Raw genomic sequence first — 14,236 nt, 5'->3', positions numbered from 1 at the left:
TGCTTAATTGTTGGAATTTGGCAGAGTCAAAAATTTTTTGTTTGACATTTCTTAGTAAAGGTTGGAGATTGGTTACTTTGTGCTTTATTACATACGCGAGTTGGCGATGTACTCATCATTCCATTATCCCAGATGAAATTTGGCTTCACGTGCAGCAAGTCTAATAGGTTTATAGGATGTCATACAAGGCAGGTCACCCCCACCTGTTCCTTCAAAGTGTAGTGACAGGGCTTCCAAGTCTCTCCATGTTTGATAGAATTGTATCCTCCTCCATCCATTTAGGATAGAAAATACTGGATGCAAACACCTAAACATTAACTGCAGGCATTCCAATTGCTGCAGGTTTTTGAAGAGATGCATGCCAAAGGGACATGCTGGACAATTATGGCCACACCCTGACCTAGACAATCCCTTTGTTTATAAGCTGCAGAGTGGACATCACTGCCCACACAAGTTCCCAAATATCAAATGGGGGTGGGTGCAGCATTGTCAGTGTTAGGAATGCATTTAGACCCAATACAGGATTCTGTTCTGGCAACATTTGTGTTCCTGCAGGATGGCAAATTTAATTTGCTATTAAATGGCTGCTCCTAGCTTGCAGTCATCTTCAAATGTCAGCAGCCAAAGCCCTTTGATACAAATATATATTCAGAAAAACATGCTGCAGTCACACGAGTACCAGGCCCAGTGTTAATTTTCTCCATCCACTGGTCTAGGTTGCCCTTAAACTCTGCTTCACATGGATGAAAGTCTGTTCTACAGGAGGGATGAAAATCTGTTCTACAGGAGGGGCAGTGTCACCTCTCTCCAGCATGTCCCATTTGTCAATTCAGGTCCCCAGACTTTGTATTTCTGATACAGTTTGACTTAAGAAATACAGGAATTACCAAGCGTGGGATTTGGCGATTCTTTGTAAGCCAGGCATAGATCACTGCTCAGCAGTCTATAGACCACAGTAGAGAGAAAGCAGTAGAGGTGCTCAAGAACAAGACAGATTTTCTTATATTTTTTGTAAGGTTGCTGTAGTTGCTGCATATGCCTGGTCAAAGTACATACCAGAGGAAGCTCTGTATCAACTGCTCTCAGACCAGAGTACAATTGGATGACTTCCTCTGAACAGATATCATGCCCTTTAAGTTGTGCAATGTAAACATATTCCCTCACCATTGTAGCCACATGATTGAAGAGATCCTGGTCACTGTTAACTCCCAAGGGAGTAGCAACATGGTAATTATGCCAACATTGTCTTTTTATGACCATGGCTTTGGCAACACCTTAGAGAGGCTTTATTGAATGTCAGCATCTGCAGGGAAGTAGCAGACAGTACAGAGCCTGGGGTGACTGACAGACTAGAATCTTGGAGGTGGCCTCACCTATTTTGATCTAGTGTCCCATCAGAGAGTCATGCTATCCAGCAGGTGATAAGGATTATACCCAAATTAGAGTAGGTCTATAACACCCAAGTGAGGTACTGTATCAAAAGCCAAAGCCTTGGCCAGGTAGAGGTAGGTATAACTTTTTAACAAAGCCAAACCATGTTGGGTCCAGAAATTGCAGGTTACCCGTATCTCCCATTTGTGTCCATGAAGATTCTTTCCATGTCTTTACATATAGGATGGTTCAGACTCATGGCCTTGTAGTTACCAAGATAAGTGGTTTGCCTTTGCAGGGGAAGGATTGTAGCCATCTTCCATTCAATAGGCAGAAAACCTGTAGGCTCCAGATGACCTCTCTGGTCCACTTGAATCACTTAAAACATCCCAGGATATTGTCCAGATCCATGCAGTATTTTTGGCCTTGGAAAGTGCTTGATAACCCAATTCCGTAATAATTCTTGGTGTGCAGCATTCCTCTTGGAATATCAAGGGAGAGGTAAGAGCTGAACCAGTCAGCCAAAAAGGCTGGCAATGACCTCAAGTTCAGTGTGAGTAATGGTCCAAGGACAACTGTACAAAGCTCTGTTATCATTTACCAGATAAGCTTTTTTTCTTCAAAAAATAGCCTTTGAAGCAGTTCTGCCCAGTTTGTCTTAATAAAATTATGCACAGCTCACCATATAGTGATCAGTATGGCTATACAGAGATTTTGTAAAGTGTTCAGCATATACTGTAGAATTTACTGGGTTTGGGGGTAATTAGAATTGGTGTTGCTTAGTAGCTTAATAGTTCCTAAAGTTGTCAGCCTCCTTGCAATCACTTAGTCACCATCTCCCTTGACCCCCCTCCCCCCTCTTGCCAGGGTTGGGGGGGGGGGGCAGATTCCTGAAAGCAGGTATAAGCAGCTTCACAGCCACCATGCCTTCAGTTGAACAAGCACCAATGTCCAAGCCTACACCAAAAAACTGAGCACCTATACAGCTGCATGGATTCAGCAATACCAGACAGGACCAAATCATCTTCCAAAGGAAGAGGAAACCTGTCTGGTGGACAGCAGCAATAAAGACTAAGAAAAGACTGCTGTCCAAGGCCAAGAGCAAGCAGATGCCAAGTTGGAAGTTAATGGTGAAATCACTGGTGAAATCCTCCCAAGGCAGAGTCCAAATTGGCTACATCCACCAAGGACAATCACAAGGCCTTCATATACATCCAGAGTCCAAATTGGCTACATCCACCAAGGACAATCACAAGGCCTTCATATACATCCACAATCCCAAAGATTGCTCTCAAGTCTGCCATGAATTGGGAGTAAAATACTACACAAATGCCAACCTGCTGGCAGAGTGGTTAAGACTTCACCCCACTATCCCCCATATCAGTAAACAAGGACATCCCCAGCACCTGCCCAACTCCCATCACCAGGGGACAGGTCATTAATGCCATCTCAAAGGCAAAAACGAAGCCTCCGTAGGAGCCCAACATCTCTGGCAGTGTCTTATATGAACTCAGGCAAGAGCTCTCTGCACCCCTAGGCATACAATTAAACTTTGCACTGGTAAAGTCCCAGCAGAATGGAGGACCACAATCATCCCTCTACACAAAGGTAGAGCATGCACTGACAAAGGCAGTTATAGGCCCATCAGCCTAACTAGCCGGATTTGAAAAGACCTTATAAACAAAGACAAGCTGAACTGTGGGGCAAGTGTTTGGAGGTTGCCAAAGGGAGATAATGCCTGTTAAACTAGAAACAAGTCAGCACCACTGATGAGGGGGAAGACTTTGCATACAGCCCATCTTGACCTAGTCAAAAAAATGCTGTTCTGCATTCTGGCATAATAGATAAACCCTCCCAGCTAGGCATCAACCCCCCTTTGACCCTCCAACACTTGCCCCACAGTTTGTCAATGTCTTTGTTTATAAGGTCCATAATGAATTCTAGATGAGCTCACCAGCTTAAATATAAACCCCCATGTCACTAGATGGGTTGCGAACTGGCTCAAGGACAGAACCCACATTGTTAGAATTGCTTGAGCCATGTCAGACTCCAAACCAGTTACAAGTGGCATCCCACAAGGCTCAGTCCTGGGACCTCTTGTTCAGTATACATTTCTCAGAGGTACAGGCCAACATGGAAGGACTGTGGTTGACCAAGTTCATAGATGACTGCAAACTAGGCATCATAATCTACTCTCCAGCCGACACAAGCATCCTACAAAGGGGCCTCATAGAAACAGACAACTGGCGCCAGAGCCATGGCCTCAAGCTAAATGCCAAAAAGTGTATAGTCATCCCCTTTGGCAAAAACAAGTGCCTACAAATTACCACATAGGTGGCAATCCATTAAGTACAGAAGTAGTAATTAGGGACCCAAGTTAATAGCAATCTCATTTGAAAACCACATGGCCAAAGTTGTTAGAAAAACATATAGCCCACCTAATCATGAAGGGATTCACATCTAGATCAGGGGAGGTCATCATGCCTCTACCCTCATCAGGCCCATAATATTAATGCCCCTTTTGGGATGTACCTTACCAGACACCTGCAGCAACTGGAAAGACCCCAAAAGTACCTCACCAAGAGGATCAAAGGGCTCAAACAGATGCCATATGCTGCCCAGTTAAAGAAACTCCAGCTCTACTCAGTGGCATACCGCCTGCTCAGAGGCGATCTGTGCCCAACAAAGCTATGTCCAACCCAGAATTAATGGACATGCTGCACCTCAGAAAATCCAAATCCCATAGAGCTATGCGTGACTTTAACCTCAGCACTGAAATAAATAGGATATGCTGAAGGGACAGATTCATAACCCAGAGGCTCCCTTCAATCTGGAATAAAAATCCCAGTCCAGGTTAGGCAGAGTCCCTCATTGACTCTCTTTCAAGAGGAATCTTGATGAGTGGATGGGAGATCATAGGTTCACCCTGGGTATAACTTCATAGGCACAGTATACTACCCTCAAAAAAGGGCATAGCAAAATTTAAAATGGGTGGTGAAAGCCAAACACTCTGGCTAGGCATATAAATGCCCTAGGGCAGATAGGCTATGTATGAGCCAGATGGTTAGCCAACTGGATTAATGATAAAAACCAAGCTTACCTCTAGTAGTAGGCCTGTAACAAGCGGCATACCCAAGAATTTGTCTTTAGGACTTTGCACCCAGGTTGCTGGCAACCTAACTTGACCACCACATGGTCCATTGTGGAAGTCTTATTACATGGTCCATTTCATGCATGGGCATTTCATCCAGGGTCATAACATCCCTGTATTCCTCCCTTATCAGACCCATTATAGAGTACAATGCCCCCTTCGGCATGTACCTTGCCAAGCACATAGCAATTTGAGAGACCAGGTTTCAGTCTCAAACACCTATCATATACTCTGTTCACCTCTGAGCAGTCTGTATGACAATGTCTGGCATACAAGGCCATCTCAGACTCAGCCTTGGAGTTGCATGAGTGGAGTTATACTTGTGGATATGCAGCAACTCACATGCAAGGCCTCAACCTGGTCTCTGACATTTGAACACAAATCTATTCTGCTTAGAAGTTCTATGACCAATACTGCCCCATATCTGTGGGGTAGACTCCCTCTCCACATCAAGCAGAGTACCTCACTAGCCCCAAGAGGAATCTGGATGACTGGATGGGAAACTAAATACAGCCCTGGGATCCCACCCATGTCCCTGCTGAACAGGGAAAAACAGGTGGTGACTGTGGGTGTCCTTCCTTAGCTAGGCTTATAAGCACCTCTGGGCCAATAGCCTAGTATCATCCTACGATACTATGGCTTTGTGGAATTCCCCAATTTAAATTTCAAGCAATACAGCTTTATGGTCAGATCCGATGAGCAAAAGTATTATGAGTAAGGAACAGCACACGGTGACTACAAGGTAAAGGTTGTTTTGTATTTTAAATTCAGAAAAGCAGATGCTAAACAGGAAACATCTTGAACCCTGGGGGACTACACTGGTGACTGGTATCTGTGGAGGTAGCTTCCCCCATTTTGTTCTTCTGCCTCCAGAGTCTCAAATGATGTAGGGGTTTATTCACATCTTATTTAGCTTTACTATGTGCCCAATGGATGAAGGCCTAGGTTTAGTGTTCAAGGTTTGGTTAACACTTGAATTGTAAGATGCATCTAGGAATATTTCATTTGGCAGGACCCCATCAATGCAGTTATTTTCATTTTTGACATTGCTTTTAGTCTTTTGATAGTTAAAGGTGGTTTCAGGTACATCTTGTGAAATAAAGAAAGTTTTGGCAGAATTTTAGACAGTAGGGTTTACTGCATTTTATTCTTTGGCAGATTTATCTACTTTTGGTCAGATTCTTATTCTAAAGATCGTCTGGCTTGGGCAGAAGAAATCCAGACTATATGGGGTGTTATGATAACCATTCTCTTCAGTTAAGTTTGGGCCACATTAAGGTCTACAGTGGAAAATCTCCAATCCAAACCCACATTTAATACACATCTACCTTGTGGCAGAACAGACCACGAGATTGAGGTGGTCAACATGTTCTGCATAGGGACAGCTCTTTTATATGGAGTAGGTATTCTGGGCCAAGATATTGAGGTTATCCAGAACATGCAAGTATTTGTTATAATACTGACTTCACTCCAATCACTTTTTCTAGACTGCAGGTACAGTTATTGCAGTCATGCTGAAGGCAACATTAAGGCAACATTAGAGATTGAGTCCTTAAGTAACCAAGCCTCCCCTGTGGATGTCCGATGTGAACAATTTCATGCAACTATAGGTACCAGTTTAAGTATATGCACAACTCCTTGACAATTACATTACTGCTGATGACAGCACATAGCCAAACCACAGCCGGTGAGCAAGCAATGCCTTCTCACGTCTATTCCATGTTTGCTCATATGAAGCTAAACAGATACTCACTCACCATGGGACCAAGCTGAGTTTTTAAAACTTCAGAAAGCAAGCTAGCCACTGAAAGTTCATGGGAACGCAGCAGCCACAGAATAGAAAGACTGTGGTAGCAGTTACTGGAGGTCTGTGTGTGTGTGTGTGTGTGTGTGTGTGTGTGTGTGTGTGTGTGTGTGGGGTTATGGTAGAGATAACACAAGACTAGCTCGACTTCACCATTATTTCAAAACATGTATCAATATGGTTGTTACAGCCTAGCATCATACAATGTGATGAGACCCAAGCATAGTATTTTTCAAAGCATCATGTACAAAAATACTATTCACAAGAGCATGGGTTTGCAATACAAAGTATATTGCAGGCAAACTGGCGCTTGATGCAAGAGCAGGCAGCATGATTTAGGCAGAGTGACCCTCCCTTTAACTGGCACAATTAAAGTATATATGGCCCATGCAGAGAATTTCTCAGGAGGTTTATAAACATTAGAATTAAGATGGCTGATACCCAAGAAAAGAAAGCTTTTGTTTGAGTCAAAATATTTAAATTGGAATTTTACACACTAGATATTTAGAGCATGTTTGCATAAGCCATTTAACTGCAGCAGTTCTCCTCCAGATCTCAATGCAGATCTACAAACATTTAAACTAATGCAGGAAACATCCTCTCTGAACAGGCAAAGAGACCACACACAGTGCATTAAGGCACAGAGAAAGATCCTTGTTAAGCATAACCTTATTTTATTAGCAAAAATAAAGCCAGGCAGTAGGTGACTGAGCATCCAAAGCCATTATACCCATAAAGCCAGAAGACAAGTTGTTCAGTTTGCTGCTCTGTGGACAACTATAGAAGGCATAGTGATCTTGTGGTCCAGTTGCAGAAAACACCTTCAGCATAGAAGGTAATGAGGGTTGCTACCACTGCAGGAAAAGCAACAATAGGTGCCCTTTGCAAAGGGTAAGACATGCAACTCAATTTTTATTTCTCTGCAGAAGTAAGAGGCTGGGGGGGGGGGGGGTCTAGCCCCAAAGTGCAGCTTTAGAAAAAGCATAATACCTTAGTATTCAAATAGAACTAGGACAACTGCCTTTAAAACGTTATTTAGGAATGTGATAAGGTTACAACACATTGCATAAGTGAACTTTATACATGCCTACAGTCTAAGTCACTATAATGACCTCAACCCACAGGCACCATTTTCAGTTGCTTCCAGTTATTGAATTTAGCACTTCAGACTTTTCTATACTGAGAGACACAAATAAAAATGAAACTAATGGATAATAAAAGCTACTTACCTTAAACATGCATTGTAACAGACAAGGAACTATTATAAAATAAAATATTTGCAGTACTACAACCCATTATTTGTTTAATGGACATTTCTGGAGCCCTTTCAGCCAGTAACATACAGCAAGTACCTTCCTTTCCATCAGGAATGATGTAGGTTTCCCTCCGCAAGTTTTTATGCTTAGAAACAATCTTCACAGGCCTGATATTAGGAAGTGGGCTACATGGAACAGGTTGTGAGGAAGAAATCACAAAAGTTCTTCTTTTGACTGAAGCTTCTGGTAACAGAGAAGCTGGTAAAACAGTCTCTGCTTTCACCCCATTTAGGCCTTCTGACAAGTCAAATGCTACAAGAGTTTGTTTAAGATCCCCTTTGGTTACTTTTCTTGGCACTTTCTTACCCTCTTCTGTTGCAGCTGCTGTTGATGCAGTCTTCTTCTTTGGGGGCATTGTGATTTAAACTAAAAATAAGAAACTAGATTAAAAACTTAATCCAAAAGAATATATACACAAAATGAGGTTACTCAGAGGTTTCCCCACCATCATTAATGTAAAAAACATTATTCTCTATTTATAATTACACTACCTCAAAACAAAGCTAGACAGCCTTTTACAAGATTAAACAAAACTTAATAAACAAACCTTGCCTCTACAGTAATACAAGTACTTCATTAGGAAAGTATTCCAGCCCTCCCTTTTAAATGTGAGCCAATTAGTCCTAGCTAAAGTGTTAATTGCCTGATCAGGTTTGAAAAACAAAATGTCTGATAGAAGTTCTATTTGAAATGTACCTTTTTTTTTAACAAATCTGTAAGAAGTTAACCTGAGTGAATGATTAGTTTTCTTTGCTTTGTTTCCATAAACGAAGCCGCTTAATTTAATGAGGGATTGGGTCTTACAAAACTACCTTAATGTTGTATATGTGTTTTTGTATTTTAATGTAATAATTTTAAAAATAAAAAGTACTTTTCTAAGTTTGTCAAGACAAAAGGCATGGAAACAATATAAAGGCAGGCTTGGTTTCCAGTCATTACAACAGAGATAAGACAAGATATGTGCAATGAGTGTAACAGTAGGTAGGCTTTCAACAGATTGATTAAGTTGCCCAAAGAAGTTATCAGCAAAATTTGTGTGTATACTGATCATGTCTAAATAACTAAATGTGTCTGTAATTTTTCTTTGTGGAGCTTTTCTCCCCGGGCCACTGCTGAAAAAGGGCCTTTTCGGCTCAGTCAGGCACCCCCGTTAACAAATGTAAAATAAAATAAATAAATAAAAATAAATAAATATTAGATGTTATGTGAAGACTGAGGCATAGCTTCTTTCTGACAAAAATGTTATCAGTAAATGAAATTAATTAAGTATGGCATAATGAGCAAGAGAATAATGATATATACAAAGTAACAAAGTTATATATACAATAACTAGCAAGAAAATAATGATATATACAAAGTAACAAAGTTATATATACAAAGAGCTGACCAGCAGGATTGAAATGTTACTGACAGGTAACATTTTATCAAGGGATTTAGATAGGATTATTGCAATACAAATATTAATCATTCATCTTGTCTAGTGCTGCAGTTTGCTTGCAAGTCCTAAAGTAGCACTTCAAGCTTAAGTGGTGATCTCCTCTTCAACATAAATTATCACTGTCAACTGGAACATTTCATTCAGACAAACCACAGCTGTCACCCACTGAAAGCAATGGGAGAAGATGCTCTGCAGTTAAAGTCATTGCAGATCAGCAGAAACATAAGAGGGTGAGTGCATGTATGAGTGTAGCAATGTCTGTCCGTGTCTATAGGGGTACAAATTGAATGCAGTATGATGATTGGGTTGGTGTGTGTGTTTGCTAGGGTGGTTATACTGGGGGGAATTAGGCAGATCTATAGACTGTGTATGTGTGTGTGCACATGTGCATGTGCTCATGTGCATATTGTCACTTGTATATGGATCACTGGGTGTCAGTGACTGCATCCAGGAGTCAGACTGAGTTTGATGTTGAGTGGATGTGTGTGTGAGTTGGAGGGTGGAGATGTCTATGAGTGTGTGTGTCTGCGTGCATTAATGTCCAAATATATTAGAGTGTCTATGTTGTAGCTCAAGAATTTTCATCAAAGCAAAAAAATAATGGGGAGGGAATGGTCAAAAGGAGGGACAGTTCTAAAACATTTGTCTAGTTCATTCAAAAATTGAATGCAACTATAGGTTTTTTATCAACATGCATTTTCTGAACAATAAAAAGCAAGAAACTTTAACTTGAGACACTATTAACTGAGTGTAACCATCACTGTTTTACCATAAATTTTCACATTTTAGGACATAGGAAATATATAAGAGATATGTATGTTGCATGTGCCATTATAATCAATGTGCTACCAGAGCAGTCTACTGAAGCAATGTTTAGCATGAGCAGTAAAAATATGAAATTCAGAGACATGCAAATTGGCTGATAATGAGGTCTTCCTCATTGCAGCTAAAGCTGTCTCTGAATCTCTTTTTTCCACAATCATGTAACTGATATACCTGTGATAAGCACTTTGCGTGACCACAGACCTTTCTTTCTAAATACTCACCTAGATATACTTGTCTGTAGGTGCACTGGTTTTTGATGAATGTGGCTTTGGTAAACATCTATTTTGTTGATGCAGTTTGGTTGACAAAATTGCTGATCAATAGTTTTGCAAGACTGACAATTTCCTTAGCAGGGGAGTATGCCCTTTCCCTGGGGAATGTATGATCTTGGAGTTGGAATAAATTATTAGCAGGGGTTGTGGGGGCTCATGACTCCCTTCAAAAATACTCAGACCATGTTCAGAAGCATGTCAGTGTTAGCACTGTTGACATTAATGTGTCAACATTAGCATCACTGATGTTTAGTCAATTCAATCTGGATCATTAATCCTAATGGTTAAGGTGTTTGCTTTACAAACACAAGGTGCAGGGTTTGAGTCTCACAAGGGATAATTGGCTAAGCTTAAAATGGCTCGCAAGGGCAGTTAGCTTAGTACTAATCTATGAACCTACAAAAAAGATTGATTTTTTATATCTGTCATGGCTTAGTGGTAAATTGCTTTGTCAATGGTGTGCAGTGTCCTGGGTTTTAGCCTTGTAGAAGCTGTTTATTTAGTTGGGAGGATGGCATAATGGATAAAGTATTTTCCTTACAAGCAGAAGGTGCAGGGTTTGATTCTCACATGGGGTAAGTGGCTAAGCTTAAAATGGCCTGCAAAGGCAGATAGTCTAGTACCAGCCTATGAACTATTATATACCTGTATATTACACATACAATAGCTGAGGCCCGTGATAAAAATCACCTCGTATTCTGTCTTTTACTTGACCTCTCTAAAGCTTTCAACACGATCTTTTATCCTTTACTTCTAACCAAACTTTCTAACCTCATTCTATCTCCTTCCGCTCTAGCCTTTTTCTCTGGCTACCTGTCTCATAGACAGCAATCTGTCCGATGTCTCTTCTCCTGCTCACCCTGCCACCCAATGACAACCGGGGTACCCCAGAGTTCCATCTTGGGTCCCCTCCTGTTCAATACCTTTACAAATGAACTTCATACTTCCTGTAAACAATCTGCTCTAACTCAATACACTGATGAATTTACTCTTATCTGCACTTCCAGCAAAATCTCTGACCTTCACACTCTTACCCAGGACACTTTTCTGTCCATTGAAAAGTGGCTGTCTGATAATTTACTCATCCTGTACCCCCCAAAAAAACTCCTGCTACTCCTCTCTCATTCTCACTCTCACCTTAAATCTATACCTTTCTTATCACATCCTCCAATAACACCACCATAAAACCCGACTCCCACACAAAGCTTCTAGGTGCCATCATTGAGGACAAACTTAAATTTAACCTACATATCCTTCAAAGTATAAAAGAAAAACACCAAACACTGGGTATGCTCTATTGAAACCATAATTTCTTGACCTCTAATGCTAGATTGTCCTTTGCACAGGCTCTTCTTCTCCTCCCCTCCCATCTCTATGTCACCCCAGTCCTAACTAATATTCAGTCCATTACCTTGGCCAAACTCCAACAAACTTGCCACAAAATAGCAAGATTCATCACAAACTCCCCTTATAACTCATACCATTGCCTCGCACTTAACTCCCTACAATGGCTTGAACTTCCACAACTCCTCCTTCAATCTCAGTTTCAAATTACTCACTCCATACTTTACAAACCATCCTCCTCCTGCACTGCTTTCTCCTCTTTAGCATCCACTTATACTCCCACTTGCACACTCCGTACCTCTAACCAGCATCTCCTTGACATCTACCAAACTAAGAAAACTATTGGTAAACTACTGTATAAATCAACAGTATCCCAAGCTTGGAATAAACTTCCATCCCACATATGCTCCATTACACACCCTATACACTTTAAAAAAGAACTTAGACTTCACTTAGCACCGAAATGTTTACTTGTCATGACCCTACCTGAAAAAATAACTATCAGGTGCTGCTTACTGTAATGGATCCAAAGTCTTCTTAAGACACTCAGTCTTGCTGGCTGGGTTCTGCTGAAATCAAAGTTTAGTTATAATTGCATTTACACTCTGTTGCCCACAGAAACTTGCAGAGTGTACAGTGATGCAGGAACTAAAACTCTGTCACTTTAAAAACAGTAACCAATAAAAAACTTTTATAACAAATCACACAAACTACTGTTGCAACTTCAGGTACTGTTCTACTTTACTTCTCAAACAGCATGGATGATATGAGAGATACAATACAAAAGAATATCTCTAACAATGTTATCTGCTATAGTCTCTTTATAGTCGTTTTACATCCTGTTTTTCCTCCATGGTACTCTATTTTGGACTTTGTATGAGAACATCTGTTTGCTGGTGTTTGCAGAAAAACATGTTTTCATCCTATAATGCTGATATTGTCTTTTAAGGAAGCACCTTGTGGACAAATGCTGACTTGATCATTCAAACTTCCTTGCATGTCCTGTTGTCCATTCTTTAAAGAATCTGCACACATCCTGTTTTTCACATCTTTGCTTTTACTGACGATGTGAAATGCATACATCCTGTTTTTCACATCTTTGCTTTTACAGACCATGTGAAATGCATACGTCCTGTCTTTAAGTCTGCAAGAAGTCAGCTTTTTTGCTGTCAGTGTGAAATGCACACATTTTTGCTGATTCTGTAGGAGACATGTCCATTAAGCAAATTCCTTATTTTTCAAGCCACGGTCATTTAGTATGGATGCTAATCACATATTGCTAAACTCTATTTCTACATTTAAGCAAGTTTTATTTTATTCCTTATTTATTTTGCATATTTATAACAGAATTACTTTCAACCTTTATTCACTGTTAAATGCACTCTAACACTACCTAACTCCACTACTATCATTTATCCAAATCTTCTACAATTTCTCTATAATTTTCTCCTCATATTTGCCTTAGCATCTTAATCTACCTCCTGGTACCCCTTCAACCCCCATACATGCAGTCTCATCTCTCACACCTCACAATTTGTAGTGTTACTAAAATACTGCTACTTAATGTACACATTACTACTCCACTTCAAAACTGTTATCAATACCATAACAAAACGAGAAACAAAAAAAGGAGGAGAGGGTTTACTACTATTGTGTATATGTCTTCTGATCTGAGTTACCTTATTATTTTACTTATCTAATCACTGTGAATTTCTATGAATTTGTATGGCAAACTGCAATTTATATGTATTGTAAACCAAACTTTTGTGTAGTATACTGTCTGTAACTGGAGCTTTTCTCCTTGGGTGTCAACTGAAAATGGGTGTCTGGCCCAGCTGGACAAACCCGGTTAACAAATGTCAATAAATGTTGTGTTTTTTGACTTTTCCCTGTTAGGGGTCACCACAGCGGAACTCCGGTATGCTAATGATTGGCAGTAGATTTTTACGTGCTGAGTTGCTGGCCCTGATGCACAGCCTTCAACGAAGGTACGCCCATTCATGCATGTCTCCACACAGAAGACGTTCTAGCTGAGAATCGAACAGGACAACGTCTTAGTGTGAGGCGACAACGCTACCGCAGCACCACCACCACAGTCAACAAATGGCAATAAATAAATAAATAACTGTATATATATATATATATATATATATATATATATATATATATATATATATAGGGTCTATATCACATTATCGAAATTCCAAAATATCGAACACCATAAGCTCGACCTTGGAATCTCGAAATGTGATATATTCGAACACTCAGAACAACAAATTTTTTCCAAGGGAAAAAATTTGCTGTTCTGAGAATACACACAGCACAAGCACACCAAAATACATAATCCACACATACACACTTCACAGAACCCTACACTAAACTGTACATACACTACTAGCAATCCACTTCCCTTAACCCAACTCTAAGCCTAAGGTCCCTAACTAATGCACATTCACCTTACCCGCTCCCTAACCCTAAGGTCCCTAACTAATGCACACTCACCTTATCCGCTCCCTAACCCTAAGGTCCCTAACTATCGCACATTCACCTTACGCGCTCCCTAACCCTAAGGTCCCTAACTATCACATACTCACCTTACCCACTCCCTATCCCTAAGGTCCCTAACCATCACACACTCACCTTACCTCAGTCCATTCGCACACTTACCTTAACCCAGTCTGTCACCTTCGCACCACAGTCGAGGAAATAGCAAAG

The 14,236-nt window shown here is 40.6% G+C and overlaps 1 protein-coding gene across 1 annotated transcript in view; it reads right to left on the bottom strand.

Moving 5' to 3' along the window:
* LOC122816575 (matrin-3-like) overlaps positions 1–7,997 on the bottom strand; it is a 59,708-nt gene extending 51,711 nt beyond the window's left edge. The window contains exon 1 of the mRNA XM_044089450.1: positions 7,679–7,997. Coding sequence (XP_043945385.1) covers positions 7,679–7,997 — 319 coding nt within the window. The remainder of the gene's footprint in view (positions 1–7,678) is intronic.
* Between the last annotated feature and the right edge of the window lie 6,239 nt (positions 7,998–14,236).

This window comes from Protopterus annectens, chromosome 1.part1, assembly GCF_019279795.1.
Source record: "Protopterus annectens isolate FY-2018-M chromosome 1.part1, PAN1.0, whole genome shotgun sequence".
Lineage (NCBI taxonomy): Eukaryota > Metazoa > Chordata > Ceratodontiformes > Protopteridae > Protopterus > Protopterus annectens.
Note: the sequence above shows the minus strand (reverse complement) of the source record. Positions and strands in the feature narration are given on the sequence as shown.